At 53.8% G+C, this 18,804-nt stretch overlaps 1 protein-coding gene across 4 annotated transcripts in view; it reads left to right on the top strand.

The window, feature by feature from the left end:
* Window positions 1-18,154, top strand: part of CFAP65 (cilia and flagella associated protein 65) — a 33,509-nt gene extending 15,355 nt beyond the window's left edge. For 3 of the 4 annotated variants that reach the window (XM_081051398.1, XM_081051399.1, XM_081051400.1), the window contains 20 exons: window positions 240-464; window positions 1,437-1,595; window positions 1,829-1,979; window positions 2,427-2,555; window positions 4,124-4,337; window positions 4,645-4,773; window positions 8,217-8,393; window positions 8,695-8,761; window positions 8,906-9,016; window positions 11,306-11,497; window positions 11,598-11,753; window positions 12,920-13,063; window positions 13,330-13,443; window positions 13,642-13,749; window positions 15,015-15,059; window positions 15,324-15,526; window positions 15,923-16,051; window positions 16,572-17,042; window positions 17,719-17,856; window positions 17,964-18,154. In XM_081051398.1, coding sequence (XP_080907524.1) covers window positions 240-464; window positions 1,437-1,595; window positions 1,829-1,979; window positions 2,427-2,555; window positions 4,124-4,337; window positions 4,645-4,773; window positions 8,217-8,393; window positions 8,695-8,761; window positions 8,906-9,016; window positions 11,306-11,497; window positions 11,598-11,753; window positions 12,920-13,063; window positions 13,330-13,443; window positions 13,642-13,749; window positions 15,015-15,059; window positions 15,324-15,526; window positions 15,923-16,051; window positions 16,572-17,042; window positions 17,719-17,856; window positions 17,964-18,096 — 3,195 coding nt within the window. In that variant the 3' untranslated portion in view covers window positions 18,097-18,154. The remainder of the gene's footprint in view (window positions 1-239; window positions 465-1,436; window positions 1,596-1,828; window positions 1,980-2,426; window positions 2,556-4,123; window positions 4,338-4,644; window positions 4,774-8,216; window positions 8,394-8,694; window positions 8,762-8,905; window positions 9,017-11,305; window positions 11,498-11,597; window positions 11,754-12,919; window positions 13,064-13,329; window positions 13,444-13,641; window positions 13,750-15,014; window positions 15,060-15,323; window positions 15,527-15,922; window positions 16,052-16,571; window positions 17,043-17,718; window positions 17,857-17,963) is intronic. The other variant, XR_013993512.1, reaches the window with a different exon arrangement.
* The last annotated feature ends 650 nt before the right edge of the window (window positions 18,155-18,804 follow it).

Here is an 18,804-nt window from a genome sequence, read left to right as displayed (position 1 = left end):
TATGTCTGGCCCATGAAATGGTCTGTACATCTTTTCTTAGTCCCTGAGTTCTTTTCAAGAACTATCTCCTGGGGCAGTCCCGACACACCCTGCCTTTGATAGAAGCTGCCCATGCCCAGGCTGGCATAGGGCTGCCTTCTCCAAGGGGGAAATCTGCCCACCTGTGACTTCCTGGACATTTGGGGGAGCCAGGACTGCAGGGTGAGGTCCAGGTACTGTCCTCCCTCCTTTGGCCCCAGGAGGTGAGCATGCAGAGTCGGGAAGAGCCGCTGCAGCTGAAGCTGGACACCCACAAAACCGTCTTCTTCAAGCCCACCCACGTGGGCTGCTCCTCCACTAGCCTCTTCACCTTCCGCAACCCCTCGCGTCTGCCCCTGGAATTTGAGTGGAGGGTCTCCCAGCAGCACCGAAAGATGCTGGCCGTCCAGCCTGCCAGGGGGCTCATCCAGCCCAGTGAGAACCTCGTGAGTGCCATGTCCCACTGCCGAGGGTTGGAGGGAGGGGTACCCGCTGCCCTCACCCCCACCATCATCTCTTACTCATGTCTGTTGAGCCAGGCTTACTATGGTCACCTCCCTTTCAACCCATGGTCACCTCCCATTCAACCCATGGTCACCTCCCATTCAATCCATAGTCACCTCTCCAGCCTTATAAGTACATGTGATTACCAGTATCAGCACCTTCCATTTCACAAGAAAGACTTGAGACTTAGAGAAGAAAAGTCTATTTACTAAGATTATAAATTAGGAGGACGTACAGAGCTAGGACTCAAACCAGGGTTTCTGAGGCCACTGTCCAGGGGCAAATCCACTCTCCATCCATGGTCCCCAAAACTGTGAGCTCAATGGGAGGGGATTTGGAGCAGCTAGATTTGAGGCTAAATGGGTGGCTATCATTAAGGGGTGAGGAAGGGGACTCCTAGAGGTCCCATTGGCCATGCGGGGTGGGGGCACAGGCTGGGACACACACCAGCAGACCCCATCCTTGCCTAGGGTTTATAGACTAGTTGGGAGGCCAAACTTGGGCCACAAACCACCAACACAGGGTTTCTGCAAGAACCCAGCGGTAGTAATCAGTGAGGGGAGGCAAGAGACCACACAAGGTCTGGAGTCAGCCTTGAAGATCCACACGCAGCTCCCACCAAGTGCCCTCACCAGCTTTTTGAACTTAGGCAAGTTACCCCAGTTTTCTGAGTTTCTGGTTTCTCATTAGAAAATGAGGCACTAAAAGAATGCCACTTACCTGGTAGAGATAAAGGATTGAGAGGCTTAGGGTGATGATATAATACACGATGTGTGTTAAGTGCCTGGTACAAGGTAAAACACTCAGAAAGGGTTTCCACAGCTTGATGTCCTGCATTGGGACCTCAGAGAGCCAGGACTCCGGGTGGGGGTTTCCCAGAGACCCCCATACAGGGATAATCTCTGTGACCACAGATGCTGACGTGGACCTTCAGCCCTCTGGAGGAGACCAAGTACTTGTTTCGAGTGGGGGTGTGGGTCTGGAAAGCAGGGCGGCCCCCAGACACCAAGCCCCACACCACCACCCACTACGTGATCCGGCTGGTGGGCATGGGCATCAGCAGCAGCCTGTCTGTGAGTGGGAGAACCCTGGCTTCTAGGTTGGGGTGGGGAGCTGGGGACTAGGGCACAGGCCTGGGCACCCCAGGGGTCTCAGCTCTAAGAGGGCGGGGGTGGTAGCTTTCTGGTCCCTGGCCCGCACCCCCGGACCTGCCCTTCTTTGGGGATTCTCTAAGGCCAGGGGTGGGAAAGCCAGAGCCGTGGGCCTGGGAGAGCCCCCACCCCGGCTGGCTGACTCTGGCCCTCAGGTAAAGGAGAAGGAGCTGGACTTTGGGAATGTGATGGTGAACAGCCAACAGTCCAGGTTGCTGGTTCTCCTGAATGAAGGCAACTGTACCCTCCATTATCACCTGTTCCTGGAACAATGCAGTCCTGAGGGCATCAGCAACGACCCCCTTGGTACTGGGCCTAGGCTGGGACTGGGGCCAGGGCAATGGGCAGTGAGGGGCACTGAGTAAGATGGTTAATCAGACCGCGGTTTGGGAGCAGGCAGAGCAGGGCTTAAACCTTGGTGCTTCAACTTTCTAGATGGATAGCATTGGTCTGGACCTCTCTGAGCCTCAGCTTCCTCATCTGTAAAATGGGGCTACTGGTGGCATCTACGTCACAGGCTGCTAGGTGGAGCAAAGTGTTTAGCAAGTGCCGATGGCACAAAGACAGGTCCCCTCCATCTTGGTCTGGGAGGAGGGATTCTGCTCCCCGTTTTCTGGCTCAGCCTGTTTGGTAGCCCGTGCTTTGCTGGCCCTGAGGAGGGTGTCTGGGAAGGGTCAGGAGGAGAGGCTGAGCCTCTCTGGACTGCACTCAAACCCTCTATGCCCTTGACCCCATCTGCTCATCCTTGAGCAGCTCTTCAGCTGGACCGCACAGAGGGGAAAATGCCCCCCCGATCCCAGGACACCATCCGCCTGACTGCCTGTCCCAACCACCGGTTCCAGTACTCCTGGACCATCAGCTACTCTCTCCTCTCCCACAGAGGTACCTGGGTCAGCTGGCATGGAGAGTCAGTCCCTGGAGGAAAGAGGCAGGGCTGTGTGAGCAGGACTTGGGTGGGGAGATTTGGATGGTCTAGACAGAACTAGCAGAATGAGCGTGAGCATGCAAGGGTGCACCTTTGGGTGTCTGGTGTGTGTGCCTCATACCAGCCACCTCTGTCTGGGTGGGTGTCCCTGGGTATGCGGTGCCTGAGCTGTGGAGGACTCAATGTGAAAAGTGTGGAGCTGTGCTAATTTATTCTAAGAGCTTAGACAAACTCTCAGCCGCCCTGGGCCCCAGCTTCCTCCTTTGTAGAATGGAGTTATTCCCAGCCTGCCCTGGGGCCGCTGGGAGTTATCCAAGGCAGCACAGAGGAGTGGCTCAGAATGTAGACTTGAGCCAGACTGCCTGGGACTGGATCCTGGCCCCAGTGCTTATTAGCCATGTAATCTTAGCAACCTGTTTAACTTCCCCATGCCTCAGTTTCCACATCTGTAAAATGGGGCTAATAGTGGGTGCACAGGCAAGAAAAAGGAAAAAAGTAATGATACAGGTTTCCACATGGATGAACCTTGAAAACATTATGGAAGTGAAAGAATTCAGTCACAAAAAGCCAGATTCCACTTATGTTTCATTTATGTGAAACATCTAGAATGGGCAAATCTCTAGAGACAGAAATTAGATTTACCAGGGGTGGGGGAAGGAAGAATGGGGAGTGACAGCTACTTGGTACCAGGTTACTTTTTGTGGTGATGAAAATGTTCTCAAATTCGATGGCGGTGATGGTTGCACAACTTCGTGAATATACAAAAGCACTGAAGTGTATGCTTTAAAAGGGTCAATTTTATGGTATGTAAATTGTTTCAATAAAGCTGTTAGTAAGTATTAGTTTGCACACAAATAACAGTGCACATGAGGGTTTCCAGGCAGGAATTCCCACCCATTCTCAGGAATTTTTTTTGCTTTCCCATTCCTGAATCCCGAGAAAAGTTGGTCGAGAAATCGGGAAAATCGGCTCCTTGAACCAGTGATACCCACAATGGGAAATAAACATACTACTCACAGTGTATCTCCTAGACATTTTTCCTATTTATCACTAGGTTTTCTGGGTGGGAATTCCCGCCCATTCTCAGGAAATTTATTTGCTTTTCCGTTCCCGAATCTCGAGAAAAGTTGGTCAGGAAATCGGGAAAATCGGCTCCTTGAACCCAGGTGGTTGCTAGTACCAGCCATCACTTTGTGGAAACGATTCATTGTGGAGAACAGAAAACAGTTTATATCTCGGGATTCGGGAATGGGAAAGTGAAAAAATTTCCTGAGAACGGGCGGGAATTCCTGCCTGGAAACCCTGGTGCACAATAAATACAATGGTGTGTGTGAAGCACTTAGGACCCTGCCTGATATATGAAAGTATCAGACAAAGGTTGTCTGTTGTTGGAAATGTCCCCCCCACCCCCGGGAGACTGCTGTTCCTGGCAAGGGTCCCGGGGCAGGTGGCCCAGGGGTCCTGCACACCCTGCCAAGGGAGCCAGCAGGTAAGCCCACTCCTCTCCTGCATCCCTTTCCCCCAGATAATACGGTTGGGGAGAAACAGGAGCTCTGTCGAGTCTCCCTGACTGCCGTGTACCCCTTACTCTCCATCCTGGATGTCTGCTCCATGGGCAGCGCCCGGGGCATCACCCGGAAGCATCTGTGGCAACTTTTCTCCCTGGATACGTTCAACAGTTACTTGGCACGTGACCCCACCCCCTGGGAGCTAACCTACAAGGTGCCCACGCGGCATAGGTGAGCTGGGCCTGGGGGAGGGGCCGAGCCTATCTGAGGATATTCTTGGAGCTCTCTGCCCACATTCCCAGCACCAGGCCCTGTCCAAGAAATGGCTCTCTATCTCCCTCCCAATTCTTGCCCATCCCTGGAGGGGCCTGGAGAAGGCAGGAAATGGCTTGAGACCGGAAGTGCTAGCCCACCCTGCCCCTGAGTCCCAGAGTCTCTAATTCCCACCTGTGGGGAGATGCGCGCCAAGCCAGCCACCCGAGCAGGGCCCCAGCCTGTCCGCATGCCCGTCTCTGAGCCCGTTTCTCCGCTCCACCAGCACGAGCCAGATCCCCCCTGTCTTCACCCCACTGAAGCTGGACTTTAATTTTGCGGCAGCGCCCATAGAAGCCCCACCCTCTGTGGTGCTCCTGGCCCTGAAGAACAGCGGAGAGGTGCCCCTGCACTGGTATGGCTGGCTTGGAAGGGGGGGCCTGGGGGGCCTGGGAGGCAGGGGCTGGGAGGTTTTCTCTTGCTGGGGGCAGACCTGGCTGCCTGGTGTCTGCATTGATGGGGTGTGGAGGCCAGGGTGGAATTGGGGTCCAGCAGGATGACACATGTCAATAGGCTGAGAAGTGGTGGAACCGTCATGCTGGAGACTGGCACGGGCATCTCAATATCTAATGAATGAGAAGCACCCACTGGGTGTCTGCTACACGCCAGGCACTGCACTTTCCAAGCCTTTTCTCCGAGCCTCACCTGGACCCTGTGAGCAAATTCTCCTGTGCTGACTCGTTCACAGGTGGGCGGCTAAGGACTCAGCCAAGAGCACTCAGCCGTCAGCAGGCAGAGCCAGGTTCAAACCCAGACTTGTCCAGCTCCAAAGTCCCCGCCTACACCCGTTAGTCAGCAAGGCTTTGACCTGCTCTGTGTACCAGCCACTGAGCTGGACCCTGGGGCACCCCTGCCCGAGCCCCAATCCCATGGGGGCCAAGCCTGCATGGAGGCGAGTGGAGGGTCTCGGTGGGGATGGATGGGGTTTGCTGCCACAGAGCAGTGTCACGTAGGATGGTGTGACTCAGTGAAGCCGCAGGGCCGGCTGTACTTCTCCAGTCACATGGGGCTCAGGCCCAGAGCCCTCAGCCTGCCACTCTTGGCCCTTCCTGTGCTCGGCTTTCCTCCCACGGGGCTCGGAACTTGTGCCCAGTAAACATCCTGTTTCCATGCCAGGGCTTTTTCTTATTCTTCCTCTCTGCCTCTGCCACGCGCCTCAATTTCCTAGTAAACTTCCTCTTGATGACTTCCAACTTCTCCTGGCTAAACAGAGGTGAGAGAGAAGTGTCCACATCAGGGTCAAGCTTGGGAGTGAGAATCAGGAGTCCAGCCTGGGTACGGCCGTGGGTAGATGAGCGTGGACATATGCAGACGGGCAGCTGAGATCTCAGGAACCTTCCTGCCTGAGAAGAGAGTCTTGGGGGTGGAGGCTGCATCAGCAGGGGTGCGATGGCCTCCCCTTACTCTCTGGATTGTCCCACCCCTCCCTGTGGTGGAGGGAGTTGGGGAAATTGGCTCATTAAGTGGCTCCTCTCTGAGAAGGGCTGGGACTATGTGTAACGGGGCTCCTGGCCCTGAATGACTGAGGAAGCTTGGCAGGCCGGGCTTCTGGCCTGATGGGGAAGGCCTGGGCCTGCTTTGAGCTCTTGATCCACCATTCACTGGGCTCTTTGAGTGGCTAGGAGCCAGATCCCATGGGGCTCGGGGGTGGGGACGGGAAAAGCGACATTGGCCTGTGTCCTGGCGTGGAGCAGGGTATTTGGGTGAAGTGTCTGTGTGTGTGTGTGTGTGTGTGTGTGTGTGTGTGTGTGTGTGTGTGTAGAAGCAAGCCAGCTCACACTCTCCGTGGAGAGGGTCCAGGTCGCTGGAAACCGAGGCAGGAGGAAACCCAGGCAGAGCGCCCGCCAAGCGGGGCCCATCCATCAGGAGATCATTTGAGGTTCAGGAAGGCAGTCTGTGCTTCTTCCAGGATTCCAAGTACAGGAAACCTTCCTTGGACTGCTTGACTCTCCTAGGCTTTTTGCGTTGTGTTTCCTTTCCATTCCTTAGAAGGCTATTTTTGAAAATTCTAGTCAGTCTCTGCCGAGCTTATAAAGAACAGACTGAAGGTTTTATTCCTGCCAAGACCAGCAAGAAACGGGGAATGTGGACTTGGTCTGGACGTGGCAGCAGGCAGGACAGATGGAGTGAGAATTCCAAGGATGAGGAGAGCCTGGGGGAAACAGGGAGCCACACTGCTGCCCACTCACTCCAAGCCTCTTGCTCTGATGTCTCTGCCCTTGCTCCAGTGAGATGTGGGCCCTTGCATTTAAGGGGAGATTCCTTACAGAGGCTGTTTAACACCAGTTATTCCCTCACGCACTCATTACACTATTGGCTAAACTTTTACTGGGGCTTCCTAGCTGCAGGCTCCAGGCTGGCCCTCAGAATAGAAATGCGATGAGCCCAGGTCCTGCCCTCCAGGTGTGACAGGGCTGGGAAGACCAACCTTTCTGTGCAGCTGTGATGTGTTCTACGAAAGAGGTGTGTGCAACACTGGGGCCACTTCACTCCATTTTGGAAGAGTGTATGTGGGGGGGTACGCGTCAGAAAGGCTTCCTGGAGAAAGCGACAACCAAGCTAGACTTGCAGCCTCGGGAGAAGAGGGAGGCAGGCTGCAAAGAGCCTTCCAACAGAGCGCCTGGCACGTACACAAGTAAGAGAAAAGGTCATAAAGTGACAAGAGCATTGTCGGGGAGGGAGGGACGGGCCTCGGACGCAGCTGGAGAGGCTGGCCAGGGTCAAGGTCTAGGCCTTGGAATCTTTCTCCTTGTGAGTTTGGACTTCTTCCTGAGAGCATCAATGGGATGTAAGCTGGGATGGGGCAGCAAAGACGTGATGATCTACTTTCATGACAAATCACTGTGGTCTGAGATGTGGAGAGAGAAACGTATTCGCAGCTTGAGGCAGGGAGGCTCCAGCAGTCCCCAGAGGGGTGGCCACACAAGAGGAATGGCGGGGAAAAGGAGCTCGAGATTATTTAGAGGGAGACTGGGTGAAGGAGGTGAGGGAAATGGAGGCAATGAAACTATCCAGACGACCCCAAAATAGCAAGATCTCCAGTTTGGCTACTGGTCAGCATCCCCCAGATAAAACAACGAAAGTGGTTTATTCACCTGTAAAAAGTCAGACAATACAAGGGTGATGGGAGAAAAAAAAATAAGACACTCTTCAGCTCCCTCTCCAAGTCCACCTCTTTCTCTCTGAATGAAGGGTTTCTGCTTTTCAGAGTGTGGTCTTGGGACCCCTTTGTCACTTGTTTTGTTAGCTACTTAGAGTGCAATGTCTTCTTGAGTACATTGCAAGGTATTTCAGGCGTTAATCTACACTCAGCTTCGCTTCAGATTCCAGAGCACCAGCCCTGCTGAGGCATCTGTTCTCGGTCCTGTGCCCAAATTGGCCTGGACACCGTCCCTCTTGGGGGATCCTGGTCGGTGCTGCTGGCGTTCCTAGGCGCCTCCAGTGTTTTGTCACAGAAACCCCTTCCAGGGTTAATGGCCAGCGCCAATGGACACTCATATACAAGCAACCCCCTTGACGCCCAGCACCCACGATGGGGAGCCCCAGTCTTCACTTTCTATTTGGTCACCACAGCCCTGGTCCTGGTCCTGGGATTGGGGACCACTATGAAATGAGACTCCACAACAACCATGTTTGCTCATCCATGCATGGGACAGCTTGCCAAATGGGGGGTGGGGAGGATGAAATGGAGAGGCGTGGAGGGGCCTCCGTCTGTTCCGCCCACCCGGGGCGCAGAGATCCCACGTGTCTGTTCTGACTGAGGGGCTTCACTCCTCCCCCTTTGTACTCCTCTCCCAGGGCCTTCCTCTTTCCAAGTGACCAGCAGATCGACCTGGAGCTGTGGGCAGAGCGAGCAGAGTTTGACTACACTGAGCTGCACCAAATGCGTGTGCAGGACAATAGCATATTCTCCATCAGCCCCAAGGCTGGGAGCCTGGATCCTGGGCAGGAGCAGGTGGTGGAGTTCAAATACAGGTGCTCCCATCTCCGCCCACCCTGCACTTCCGGTCCTGGAGACCCCCTTTTCCCCTGGCTCCTGGAGGAGCCTGGCCTTGCACTGTGTGACTCCAGGGTACTCTAAGTGTCCACCAGCCTGGGAGGACCCCGCTTTCCCACCTGCAAGGGAGGTTTAATTCTCTTGCTCTGTCCAACTCAGGGGCTTCCACATACTCCCAGGGGCTAGCTGGCTCAAAGCCACAGGCACGCCATGACCATTTGTTCTCCCACATGTGCCAGGGCTCCATAACTCATCCCCGACTGGTCTCCTCCCTTTCAGCCACCTGTTCATCGGCACTGATCGCCTCCCGGTGCTCTTCAAGGTGTCCCACGGCCGGGAGATCCTGGTGAGGCCCCAGCCCTGGGCCTGTCCTGGACAACTAAGAGAGGAGCAGGGAACTGTGCCCCCCAGGGAGCTGGGGTCGATCTCTCCGCTGGGTGCCTCACTTCCTCTCGGGGAAGGGTGTTACTCATGAGCTCTCTATTTCCAGCTAAATTTCATAGGCGTCACAGTGAAGCAGGAGCAGAAGTATGTGCACTTCACCTCCACTAGCCACCAGTTCATCCCTGTCCCCATTGGTGACACAGTGCCCCCACGGCAGGTGAGAGGTCTACGTCATTCTGCTCACCAAAGACCCTGCCTCCTAGAAGCCCTCACTCTAAGAGGTGGGGCTGCAGGTTGAACCTTGAGATTGAGCAACTGGGAGACACCGAAGGCGACAGGCTTCAGCTTCCTGGCGCCTCGTGTTCAACCCTCTGCCAGGTCTCATTTCCATGCAGAAGAAGGGTTTTCCCCACTCTAGCACAGGGTTCTTCAAACTTCTTTGACCATAAACAACACTAATATATTTTGGATAATAACCCAGTACATACTACACACACAACTGAAACAAAAGTACTGTGTTTCCCCGAAAATAAGACCTAGCCAGACCATCAGCTCTAATGCGTCTTTTGGAGCAAAAACTAATATAAGACCTGGTATTATATTATATTATATTATATTATATTATATTATATTATATTATATTATAGACCCGGTCTTATATTATAGTAGAATAAGTTAGAATATAGTAGAATATAGTAGAATAAGTAGAATATAGTAGAATAATCTTATATTAATTTTTGCTCCAAAAGACGCATTAGAGCTGATTGTCTGGCTAGGTCTTATTTTTGGGGAAACACGGGATCACAAATCAGTACATACACTACTACATGAGATATGCTTTGTTTTTGTTTTTATTCTGTTCCATTTTTTTTTATGCTGGATACACCCCACTACATTGGTTTTATGACCTGCTCACTAATAGGTCTCAGCCATTTTGAAAATCACTGCTCCAAGAAGGACATTTTTCTTGAATGTGAAAAACTGGAATGTGAATTCTCATGAAGCTATAGAATTTTTTTATTAGTTGAAGGGAATCGGGTTCCTTTGTTCTAAAAAAGTATGTTGGAAATCTCCAAAAAAGGAATAGATTTTTCCAAACATTTCACAGCTCTGAAATTTCAAATCCTGTAGAAGCCCTCGTGTTTCCAGGCAGGGGCCTCTAGCCACTCAGCGTAGAGGCAGGGAAGGGGCTTACTGGACTGAGAGCGGGTCCCCTAGCCCTGAGATCTGTTCACTTCCCTACACTACCCTCCACCCCACTGGCTTCCCAGCAGCCCACCCAGAGCTGGGCGTGTCCAAACTTGCAGAAGCCCATCTGGGCTCAAAAAGGAAGGGGAAGACTCATGTGCCCCCAGGAGAGCTTTCTAGAGAGACCAGACCACTCCCCTGTGGCCCTGAACACAGACATTGGAAAATGCCCCCAGATCTGGAGCCAGGAGACCCAGTTGTGCCTCCAGCCAAACTGTACAACTGTGGCCACGCTTCCTCCTTTATTCATGAGATGATGACAGATGGTAGCCTGTACCTGCAAGAGGGCAATAGAAATAGAGAGAAGTGAACAGATTTAATTTACATTTTGGAGGTAGAATCATTGGGACTTGCTGGGGATTGGATCCAGGAAGTAAGTAAAAGGGAGGGATTGAGGATACATTGGATTCTTAGTTTGAGCTACTGAGAATATGTAGTGCTATTTGCTGAAGGGAGCTACAGGGGGTGGGGGAGGGGCAGGAAACAGGTATTTAAGAGTGAAGAGTTTGGTTCTGGCAAACTTTGAGATGCCTGTGAGACAACCAAGAGGGGTTGTCAAGTAGAAGTTGGTACCAGGTCTGGAGCTCAGAGGGTGGTCCCGGCAAGAGAAAAAAAGTCAGCATTTTCAGGATTGGGTCAGAGAAAGATGAGGGGACCGGGCCTCAATCCAGATGAACTCTCTATTCTCTCTGTCTCCCATCTTCTTGTCTCTAAAACGAAGGATTGCACCAGAAGATCTCTGTTTTTTTCCTGAGATGTTCTGTGAGTCCCAAACTTTGGAGTTAGTCTTGGGGGACCTCATACCTTCCTTCCGCTCCCTTATCTGCGTTATAAAGTTTCCTTATAAAGCAGGACTGCCTCTAACAGCAGACGTGGAAAGCGGCAGCCTCACAGGTGATTAGAACCAGAGCTTAGAAAACGATGAAGGGTCTGGATGATGCGTGCACGGACATTTCCCTAAATTCCGACACTGGGGACATGAGCATTAGCGTCGCCTTGTACCTGGACAATGGTAAATTGAGAGCAAATCAAATAAGGATTACAGATTACCGTAAAATGTCATAGGCTGAAAACACAGTTATACACTTCTTGGGTGATGAAGCCATAAGGGAAATCGGAGGTATTCAGGGGAGCTCTGGGATTGTACGTGTGACACCATGGAGATCCACCTGGCTTCCCTCGATGGACACACAATCGCAGGCTGTCTGCATTGGAGCCCTGAGCTGGTTTGGAGGTCTCCCTCTTCTCACCCCTGCAGATTTATGAGCTGTATAACAGTGGCTCGGTGCCTGTGACATATGAGATCCAGACCGACGTCCTGTCGCAGGTTCAGGAAAAAAATTTCCATCACCCCATCTTCTGCTGCCTCAACCCCCGAGGGGACATCCAGCCAGGCACAACTGCTCAGGTCTTGTGGGTCTTCTCACCTCTCGAGGCCAAGACCTACACGGTGAACAGCAGCCTGGGCTGACGTGGGGTGGGGGTGGAGTTGGCCTCCTCAGCCGGCCGTGCTCTGACCAGTCCCTTCCCCTATCCTCCGAACTTCCCAGGCAGACGTGCCCATACATATCCTGGGGTGGAACTCAGCCACCATCTGCTTTCAGGGAGTGGGCTATGACCCCCATGTCATGGGAGACACAGCCCCTTTCCACAACATCTCAGGGGACAACAGCTCCATACACTCAAAGCTGATGGTTCCTGGACAGGTAAGGAGAAGGGAGCTGGGAAGGTCTGAGGGCCCAGGGTGGCCAGTGCAGAGGGATGGAGAGGCTGGGAAGGAAAAGAGATGATGTTGAGAAGAGGGATAGGAGGTGAAGCCTAGAACCAGCCCTCCTCCAGATTTAGGAGGCAGTACCAGCTCCAGCAGAGGCTTACCCTGCCACCTAGTGCCCACAGGTGTTCCTGCTCAAGCCACTCCACCGGCTGGAGGGCCCTCCATGCTGCTCTCTCCTCTGGGCATTGGGATGGGGTTATTTGAAGGGGTGGAAAGAAGTTCTCCCACTCTAGGGCTCTAAGGTATTACCTTTAAACAGAACGGTCCTTCCCCTGGACCTAGATTGATTTTGCTGAAAGATATCTGGGGTCGATAACTACCTTTAGTTCACACACTCCTCACTGTTGAGAGGTCTGACCCATTCATCCATCCACTTACCCATCTCCCCATTGACCCACATGCCCGTTTATCATCCATGTATCTATCTATCCATCCACCCAATTCTCCATCCATCCTTCCATGCACCCATTCAGGCGCTGTCCATTCATGTGTTTGCCTGTCCCTGCTTCTGCTCCTACCCTTTTTGGACACTTACTGCAGGACCAACCCTGTGGAGGCCCTGGGGACACAGAGAAGAGTCAGACAAAGTCCCAGCCCTGGAGGTACTCAGTCTGGACAGAGAGAAAGTGTCCCTTTCATGTGGCCTCAGTCTTTCCAGACACCCCTGTAACACAGCTCCTGTTCTGTGCCAGTGACAATACCAACAACTGACCACCCAGGAATTTACAACCATCCTTTAGAGACTCAAATGATGTGGGTTTTAGGTCTGTGTTCTCTATGCTAATTCTGACTTCTCAGCCCTTCCAAACCCATGTTAGTAGTCAAAATCATAGGCTTTACAGTGAGACTGGGTTTCTCCCAGCTGTACCAGTGAGAGACCTTTGGAGAAAACATTCATGCTCTCTGAAACTTGGCAGCATATCTTTAAAATGGGGACAAAAGTAGTACCTATTTCAGATGGCTATTGGGAGAATCAAATGCATGTAAATTGCCTACCTGGTACCCGGCCTGTTGAAAGCGCTCAGTAACTGGTAGTGGTTGCTGTGGTTATTATTTCTTCACCTCCCAAACTTGCTGTTGCGTTTTCTCCACCAACAGAAGGTCTTCCTGTCCCAGTCTCACATATCCCTGGGAAACATTCCTGTGCAGAGCAAGTGCAGGCGCCTGCTATTCCTCAACAACCTCTCCAAGAATGAGACAATTGTCTTCGTCTGGCAACTGAAGCCCCTAGACTTCGGGAAGGTAACAGTCTTCTGCGTCCATGGAGTCAGAACCTCCAGCAGGGCTCCAGACCTACCCCATCCCATCCCATCTTGTTCTGTCTCACCCATTCCTTCCCCCCATCCCACCCCACCCTATTACATCCCATTCCATCCCATCCCACTTCATACCGTCCCACCTTGTTCTATCTCATCCCATCCCTTCCCATCCCATCCTATCCCACTCCATCTGATCTTGTCCCATCCCATCCTTGTGACGCTCTAGAAACTCCTTCCCCATATCAACAGGTGTCCGTGAGTCCCACGAAAGGGAAGGTGGCTCCTGAAGAGATGATCCCATTCGTGGTGACTCTGAAGGCCTCAGTGCATGCCAGTTTCTACAGCATTGACCTGGTATGCAAGGTAGGACCAGCCCCAGAGAGAAGCTGGGTTGGAGCACAGCTCCCAGTCCTGGTAGGTGGGGTGGGCTATGAGATCCCCAGCTCCCCAGAGAGAGCCAGCCCCTGGAAGAGTGGGGGGCCCCACAGCACAGACCCAGGGTAAGGCCTGGCTACGAGCCCCCCAGACCTTCATCTTCTCTCTCCTTGTCCTGGGCCACAGGTCTACCGACAGGACCTCCTAAAGCAGTACCAGAAGGATCTGCAGGAGTGGAAGGACGAGAAGGTGCGACAGGAAGTAGAGTTCACCATCACAGACAGGACAGTGAAGGTGCGGAGGGCACAGTGGGCCTTAAACACCACAGATCTTTCTGATTGGCCTTACTAGAGGGGACAGAAGTGGTGATCCATGCAAAACTGGCCAGCATGCCCTAAGAGATGCGATTTCTTTCATTAGACTAAGTATAGCATCTCCCCAAGAGACTCTCTGGATACAGAAGGCTGGCTGACCTTTCCTTACTTCGATATTTAACAAGTGCCTTCTAAGTGTTGGGTCCTAGGGACCCAGGGGAAACAAGATAGAGATCATCTTCTGGTGGAGGACAGTGCTTCATGGTGGGTTGGGGTGCAGGCTGTGGGAACAAGATGCCCCGTTGTGATTCCTGACTTGGATGATTTCTAGCTCTGTGATCTTGGTCAAGGTATTTAACCTCTCAGGTACATCAGCTGTAAAGTGGGGATAATATGACGTCTGGGATTGGCTTCAAGATAATCCAGAGGGGAGGTGTAGGTGAGAAAAGACTGGCCATGAGTTGCTAATTGTTGGAGCTGGGTAGTAGGCAATGGAGGGTTCTTTGTAGTATTCTCGCCACTTTTATGTATGTTTGAAATATCCCAAGGTTAAAAATAAAAGTTTAAAAAATATTTTTAAATGCAAGTAAAATATTATCTGCTCCGGAGCGCTGTTGGGAAGATTAAATGAGTTAATACATGTAAAGTGCCTACAACAGTGCCTGGCCCCAGTAAGCATTCACTAAACATGGGCTGTTAGCTTTTGTGGGGGGGATACCAATAATAAATAGGAGACAAGACGCCTGTCTTGGTTCCTCCCCCTGATCTCATAACTTCTCACACTGGTATTATACCTTGATCACCTCTGTTTCCACCACACTGAACCCCCAAGGAGGAACTGCTCCCCTCTGAAGCTCTGGCCCAACTGTGAATGCAAATCATGTCCTGAGGGCACAGAAGAAGGGATTTCTCAATTAAGTCTTAATAAGGGAAGCTGTTTCCTTCTCACACGAAACCACAAAGCTCCAGGGCACAGGACAAGCTCCCTTGGGGCATCATGCACATGTTTGGCGGCGGCGTCTCTTCTTTCCTTGAGTTGGATAATCATATTTTCCTTGACTGCAGGATGCATTTCTGTAGGGAAGGTTCTGGAAGAGGGTATGGGTAGGAGTTGTGCAGGACCAAGAGGGTAGCATTGTCCTGGCATTGGTTTCAGGCCTTTGGTGGGTCAGCAGGAAGGGTAGGAAGACGGGGAGTCCCTCTAGGCCTCTTGTACCCTAAACAGGGGTCTCTTTGCTTCCTCAGAGACGGGCCTATTGTACAGCCTGTGAACCTGTGAGGAGGTATAAGGTAAGGCCATAAGCCCCAGACCCATCTCCTTGGGGTAACTTGAGAGGGTCCTTGCTTGCTCTCAGAGATGCCTCCCACCCCTGGTCCAGCCTCTTAGAAGGGAAGGATGAAAGTGCCACTGGGTAGAGTCAAACCCCTGTGTGGACCAATGGGTAGAGTCAAACCCCTGTGTGGTTGGGGGGCTAGGGACCCATCAGTGACAAGAGTGTAGTCCCCAAACCCCTGCCTCTCCTCTCCCAAATCCGTGCCTCTCCTTTCCCAAAGACACTGCCCCCCATCAAGAAACAGCAGACTCTCCACCAGCCCGCCAGCTGGAATCTTAAGATCCCAAAGGAGGAGACATCCTGGCCATGCCCCCAGCCACCCTCGCCAGACACGCTTTACTTGGGCCTCACAGCCCGGGCCCATGCCACCGACTACTTCCTGGCCAACTTCTTCTCCGACTTTCACCAATACTTCTTGCACCGGTGAACTGTCAGGGAGGGAGGGGTCTCCTTCCTCTGCTTTCTGTCCCCTCTCTCACTCCAGACCCAACCCTTGCTGCGGGCTGGGTGGGCCCAGGATGCCCCCATTATTGCTTAGGCCCTTATGAGGAGAGGGGCAAAGAGCCAGCGTCCCTGGGAAGCCCCTTTAGGCCTCCCCATCCCCCATTCCTTGCTTTCCAACTTGGGCCCTCTGCAGCTCCTGCATGGATTCTGAGTCAGGCTTAATTCCCCACATGCAGTAGCACCATGTTTGGGTTAAGGCTGGGACCTGCCCAGACTCATCTATGTCTTCATAACTGTGAGACCACCACCCCGCTCATGCCCCCAACCCCAGCATGGTGGCTTGCCGAGGCCACTCAGTGTCCTGGCCTGCCCCAGGGAACTGCCAAAGAGGAAGTGCACCAGGGAGGAGTTGGAGGCTTCTGAGAAAGAATCCCCTGACAAGTGGGTGCCTGTCTCCAAGCAGGGGAAGCAGCTTCTGGTTGACTGTCTCACCATCATCATCAGGTGACCTGCCCACCCCCTGCACCCTCACCCCCCATCTTTCCAGTTCATTCAGTCAACTCTGGGTCCACCCGTAGCCCCTAAAGTCCCAGCCCTTCCTCTCCTGAAAAAATAGAACTTCCTCACAAGACCCCAAGGCCCTCCAGGACAGTGCAAGTCTAATAGCGTTGGCTCAAGGGGTCCTCAAGGCTGGGTCCTGAGTGCTGCCTTGTCCATGGCTAGTAGATGAGTTCTGGAGCCAGTTGACATTCTCCCTAGGATTGCCGTCCCTCATCTGTGTAACTCTGACATCCTGTCTCTGCCTCTGCCACATAATGTTCTCCTCCAAGACTCCATGGGTCCCAGAGATACCTTCCTCTAAAGAAGAATGGGAGGGGCAGTGGACCAAGCACTTCCCCCACCCAGCACCTGTTTGTGGACGTAGTAGGCAATAATCTCCCCTTGGGTGACCCCTGAAACCAGAGCTCCACAGGGGCCTGCAAAGCCTCTCAGCAAGGCCCTTTTCTTCCTTCCTGCCACCCAGGGGTCTGCTGGAAGACAAGACCTTCCATGAGGCCCTGGAACAGAGCCTGGTAGAGCAGATGCCTTACTTTTGCCAGTTCTGGAATGAGCAGTCGGCCAGGCTCATGGCTCAGAACAGCGGCCTGCACATAGTGCCAGGCCTGTCTCCGTCCTCCAGCAGCTGGGAAGACAGGGAAGGCAAGGAGCAGGAGGAGGACAAATGGAGTCTGGGGGAGAAGGAAGGAGGGGAAGAGGAGGAGAAGGGCAAAGAAGAAGAAGAGGAGCTGAAGGGGGAAGAGGAAGAGATGAAAGACGAGGAGATGGGAAAAGAGAAGCTGGAGGAGGAGGAGGTGACAGAGGAGAAGGAAGAGAAGTTGACCTGGGCAGGGACTGAGCCCGGGTCCCAGGAATCCCTGAAATGGCAGTGGCAGCAGCAGTTGAAGGTCATGGTGCAGGAGGAGCAAGAGCAGGACCAGAAGGAGGCCATCAGCCGGTGAGCAGCCAGTGAGGGTTTGGAAGGGGGCTGTGTGCAGAAGGATCCTAGGAGGCGATGGTATACTGGGACGGCCTCTGCTGTGTGCGTCCCTTCCCAACTCAGTGTTACTGACATTACTTTGGTAGCATAAGGCCTGGGTGGGAGTGTTTACAGAAAGGCTATCTGAGCTTTAATTTTTTTTCTCCAAGACCCAGCTATTAACATTCACCCTCACACCACTTTGAGGAGGGTAGTTATAGTCTTCAAGTTCTCTTAAATGTGTTTCTGGAGCCAGGAGAGAAGTACCACCTCTTTTTGCACCACCTTCCCTCGGGACTGCTCTGTGGCACTTTCTGTCTAGGTTGGGCCCTCTGGGTGGGGACTAGGCCCCACCGAGTCCCTTGTCCGTCCTCTCATCGCTGGATGCCTTTCCCCAAACCCGGCTGAGATGGGGACTAGGATTGCCTGGGTTCAAATCCCATCACTTGCATGACGTTTGGCAACTTGGGCTTTTCAAACCACATAGTTTGAGTGTCTGTAAAATTGCACCGAGGATGCCTCGTAGTGTTGGGAAGGTGGGGAGTTAAATGACAATCCACACAGAGCACGAGGCACACGGTACAGCACAGAGGCCAGCGGAGAACGCCGAGCGTGGCGGTGGTGGCGCTGACACCCGCGCCCACGTCCCCCGCAGGCTCCCGGCTTTCGCCAACCTGCAGGAGGCGCTGCTGGAGAACCTGATCCAGAACATCCTCGTGGAGGCGAGCCGCGGGGAGGTGGTGCTCACCTCGCAGCCGCGCGTCATCACCCTGCCCCCACTCAGCCTTCCCAGGTGGGAGCGCTCCGGCCTGCCGCCGCAAGGGCGCGACGGGCGGCAGGGGTGGGCTGACTTGGCCCGAAGCTTCGCCCTCACCTTTACCTGGGATTTGTGTCTTCCAGGATTGTCGCGCCAGACTTGCTGCCGGCGGCGTCCTTAGGGCCACAGCAAACTGAGACGTCCCGGCTGGTGGCGCCGCCCCCTACCGACTCTTCGCGGACGCCAGCGCCCAGCCACTACGACTTCCTTCCCTAGGTTCTGCCGGGCCCCCTCTCCCCCGCCCTACCAGTAAAGCCATCTAGACATTTTTCCTACATCTGCCTTGACTTTATTTCCCCGGCGCGGGAACAATTCGCGCGCGCTGAGCGGGACAGATGGTGGGAGCGGCCAAGATGGACCGCAGCGATTCATTGCAGACTTGGGGGGCTGGGAGGTGGCGCCTCTCCACTGCGCACCGCAGCTAAGCGAGAGGTGTCGCCGCTCGCTGCCGGGCGCTGGACCTGGTCTGGCCAGTGGGGGGCGCTTCCGGCGGGGCCGGCTGGCCTTAGCGCCAGGCCTGGTCAATGCAGCAGGTGGCCGCGGGCCGAGTTGGCCGCCCCTCCTGCTTCCCCGCCACGCCTGCTCCAAGGTTCGGTTGCCCCGCCGCCCCGCGCCCCGCCGTCCCGCAGCCAGCCTTTTTTTAGCAGCTGCCGGGCTCCTGGGACTCTAAGAGGTTGGGAAGGAAGGGAAGCCGAGGCACGCCGCGGAGGGCCGACAGCTAGACTCTGGGACGCGGGGACAGGTCACCCGTAAACAGCGGGCCACAGACCCTACAAGCGACTCCCACTGTGCCTCTGAATCCCCAGATCAAGGGATGTCCCGCCTTCCCTAGGATACCCACCTCCTACTCCCCCCAACCTCTGCCAGACAGCCTCTGCCTTCGGCTCCTCGGCTCCTCCCACCTTCACCCTCCCCCGCCAGAAG

The sequence above is a fragment of the Rhinolophus hipposideros genome, assembly GCF_964194185.1.
Source record: "Rhinolophus hipposideros genome assembly, chromosome: 6".
NCBI classification, from domain to species: Eukaryota; Metazoa; Chordata; class Mammalia; order Chiroptera; family Rhinolophidae; genus Rhinolophus; species Rhinolophus hipposideros.
The sequence above is the reverse complement of the archived record's forward strand: the minus strand, read 5'-3'. Positions and strand labels throughout refer to the sequence as shown.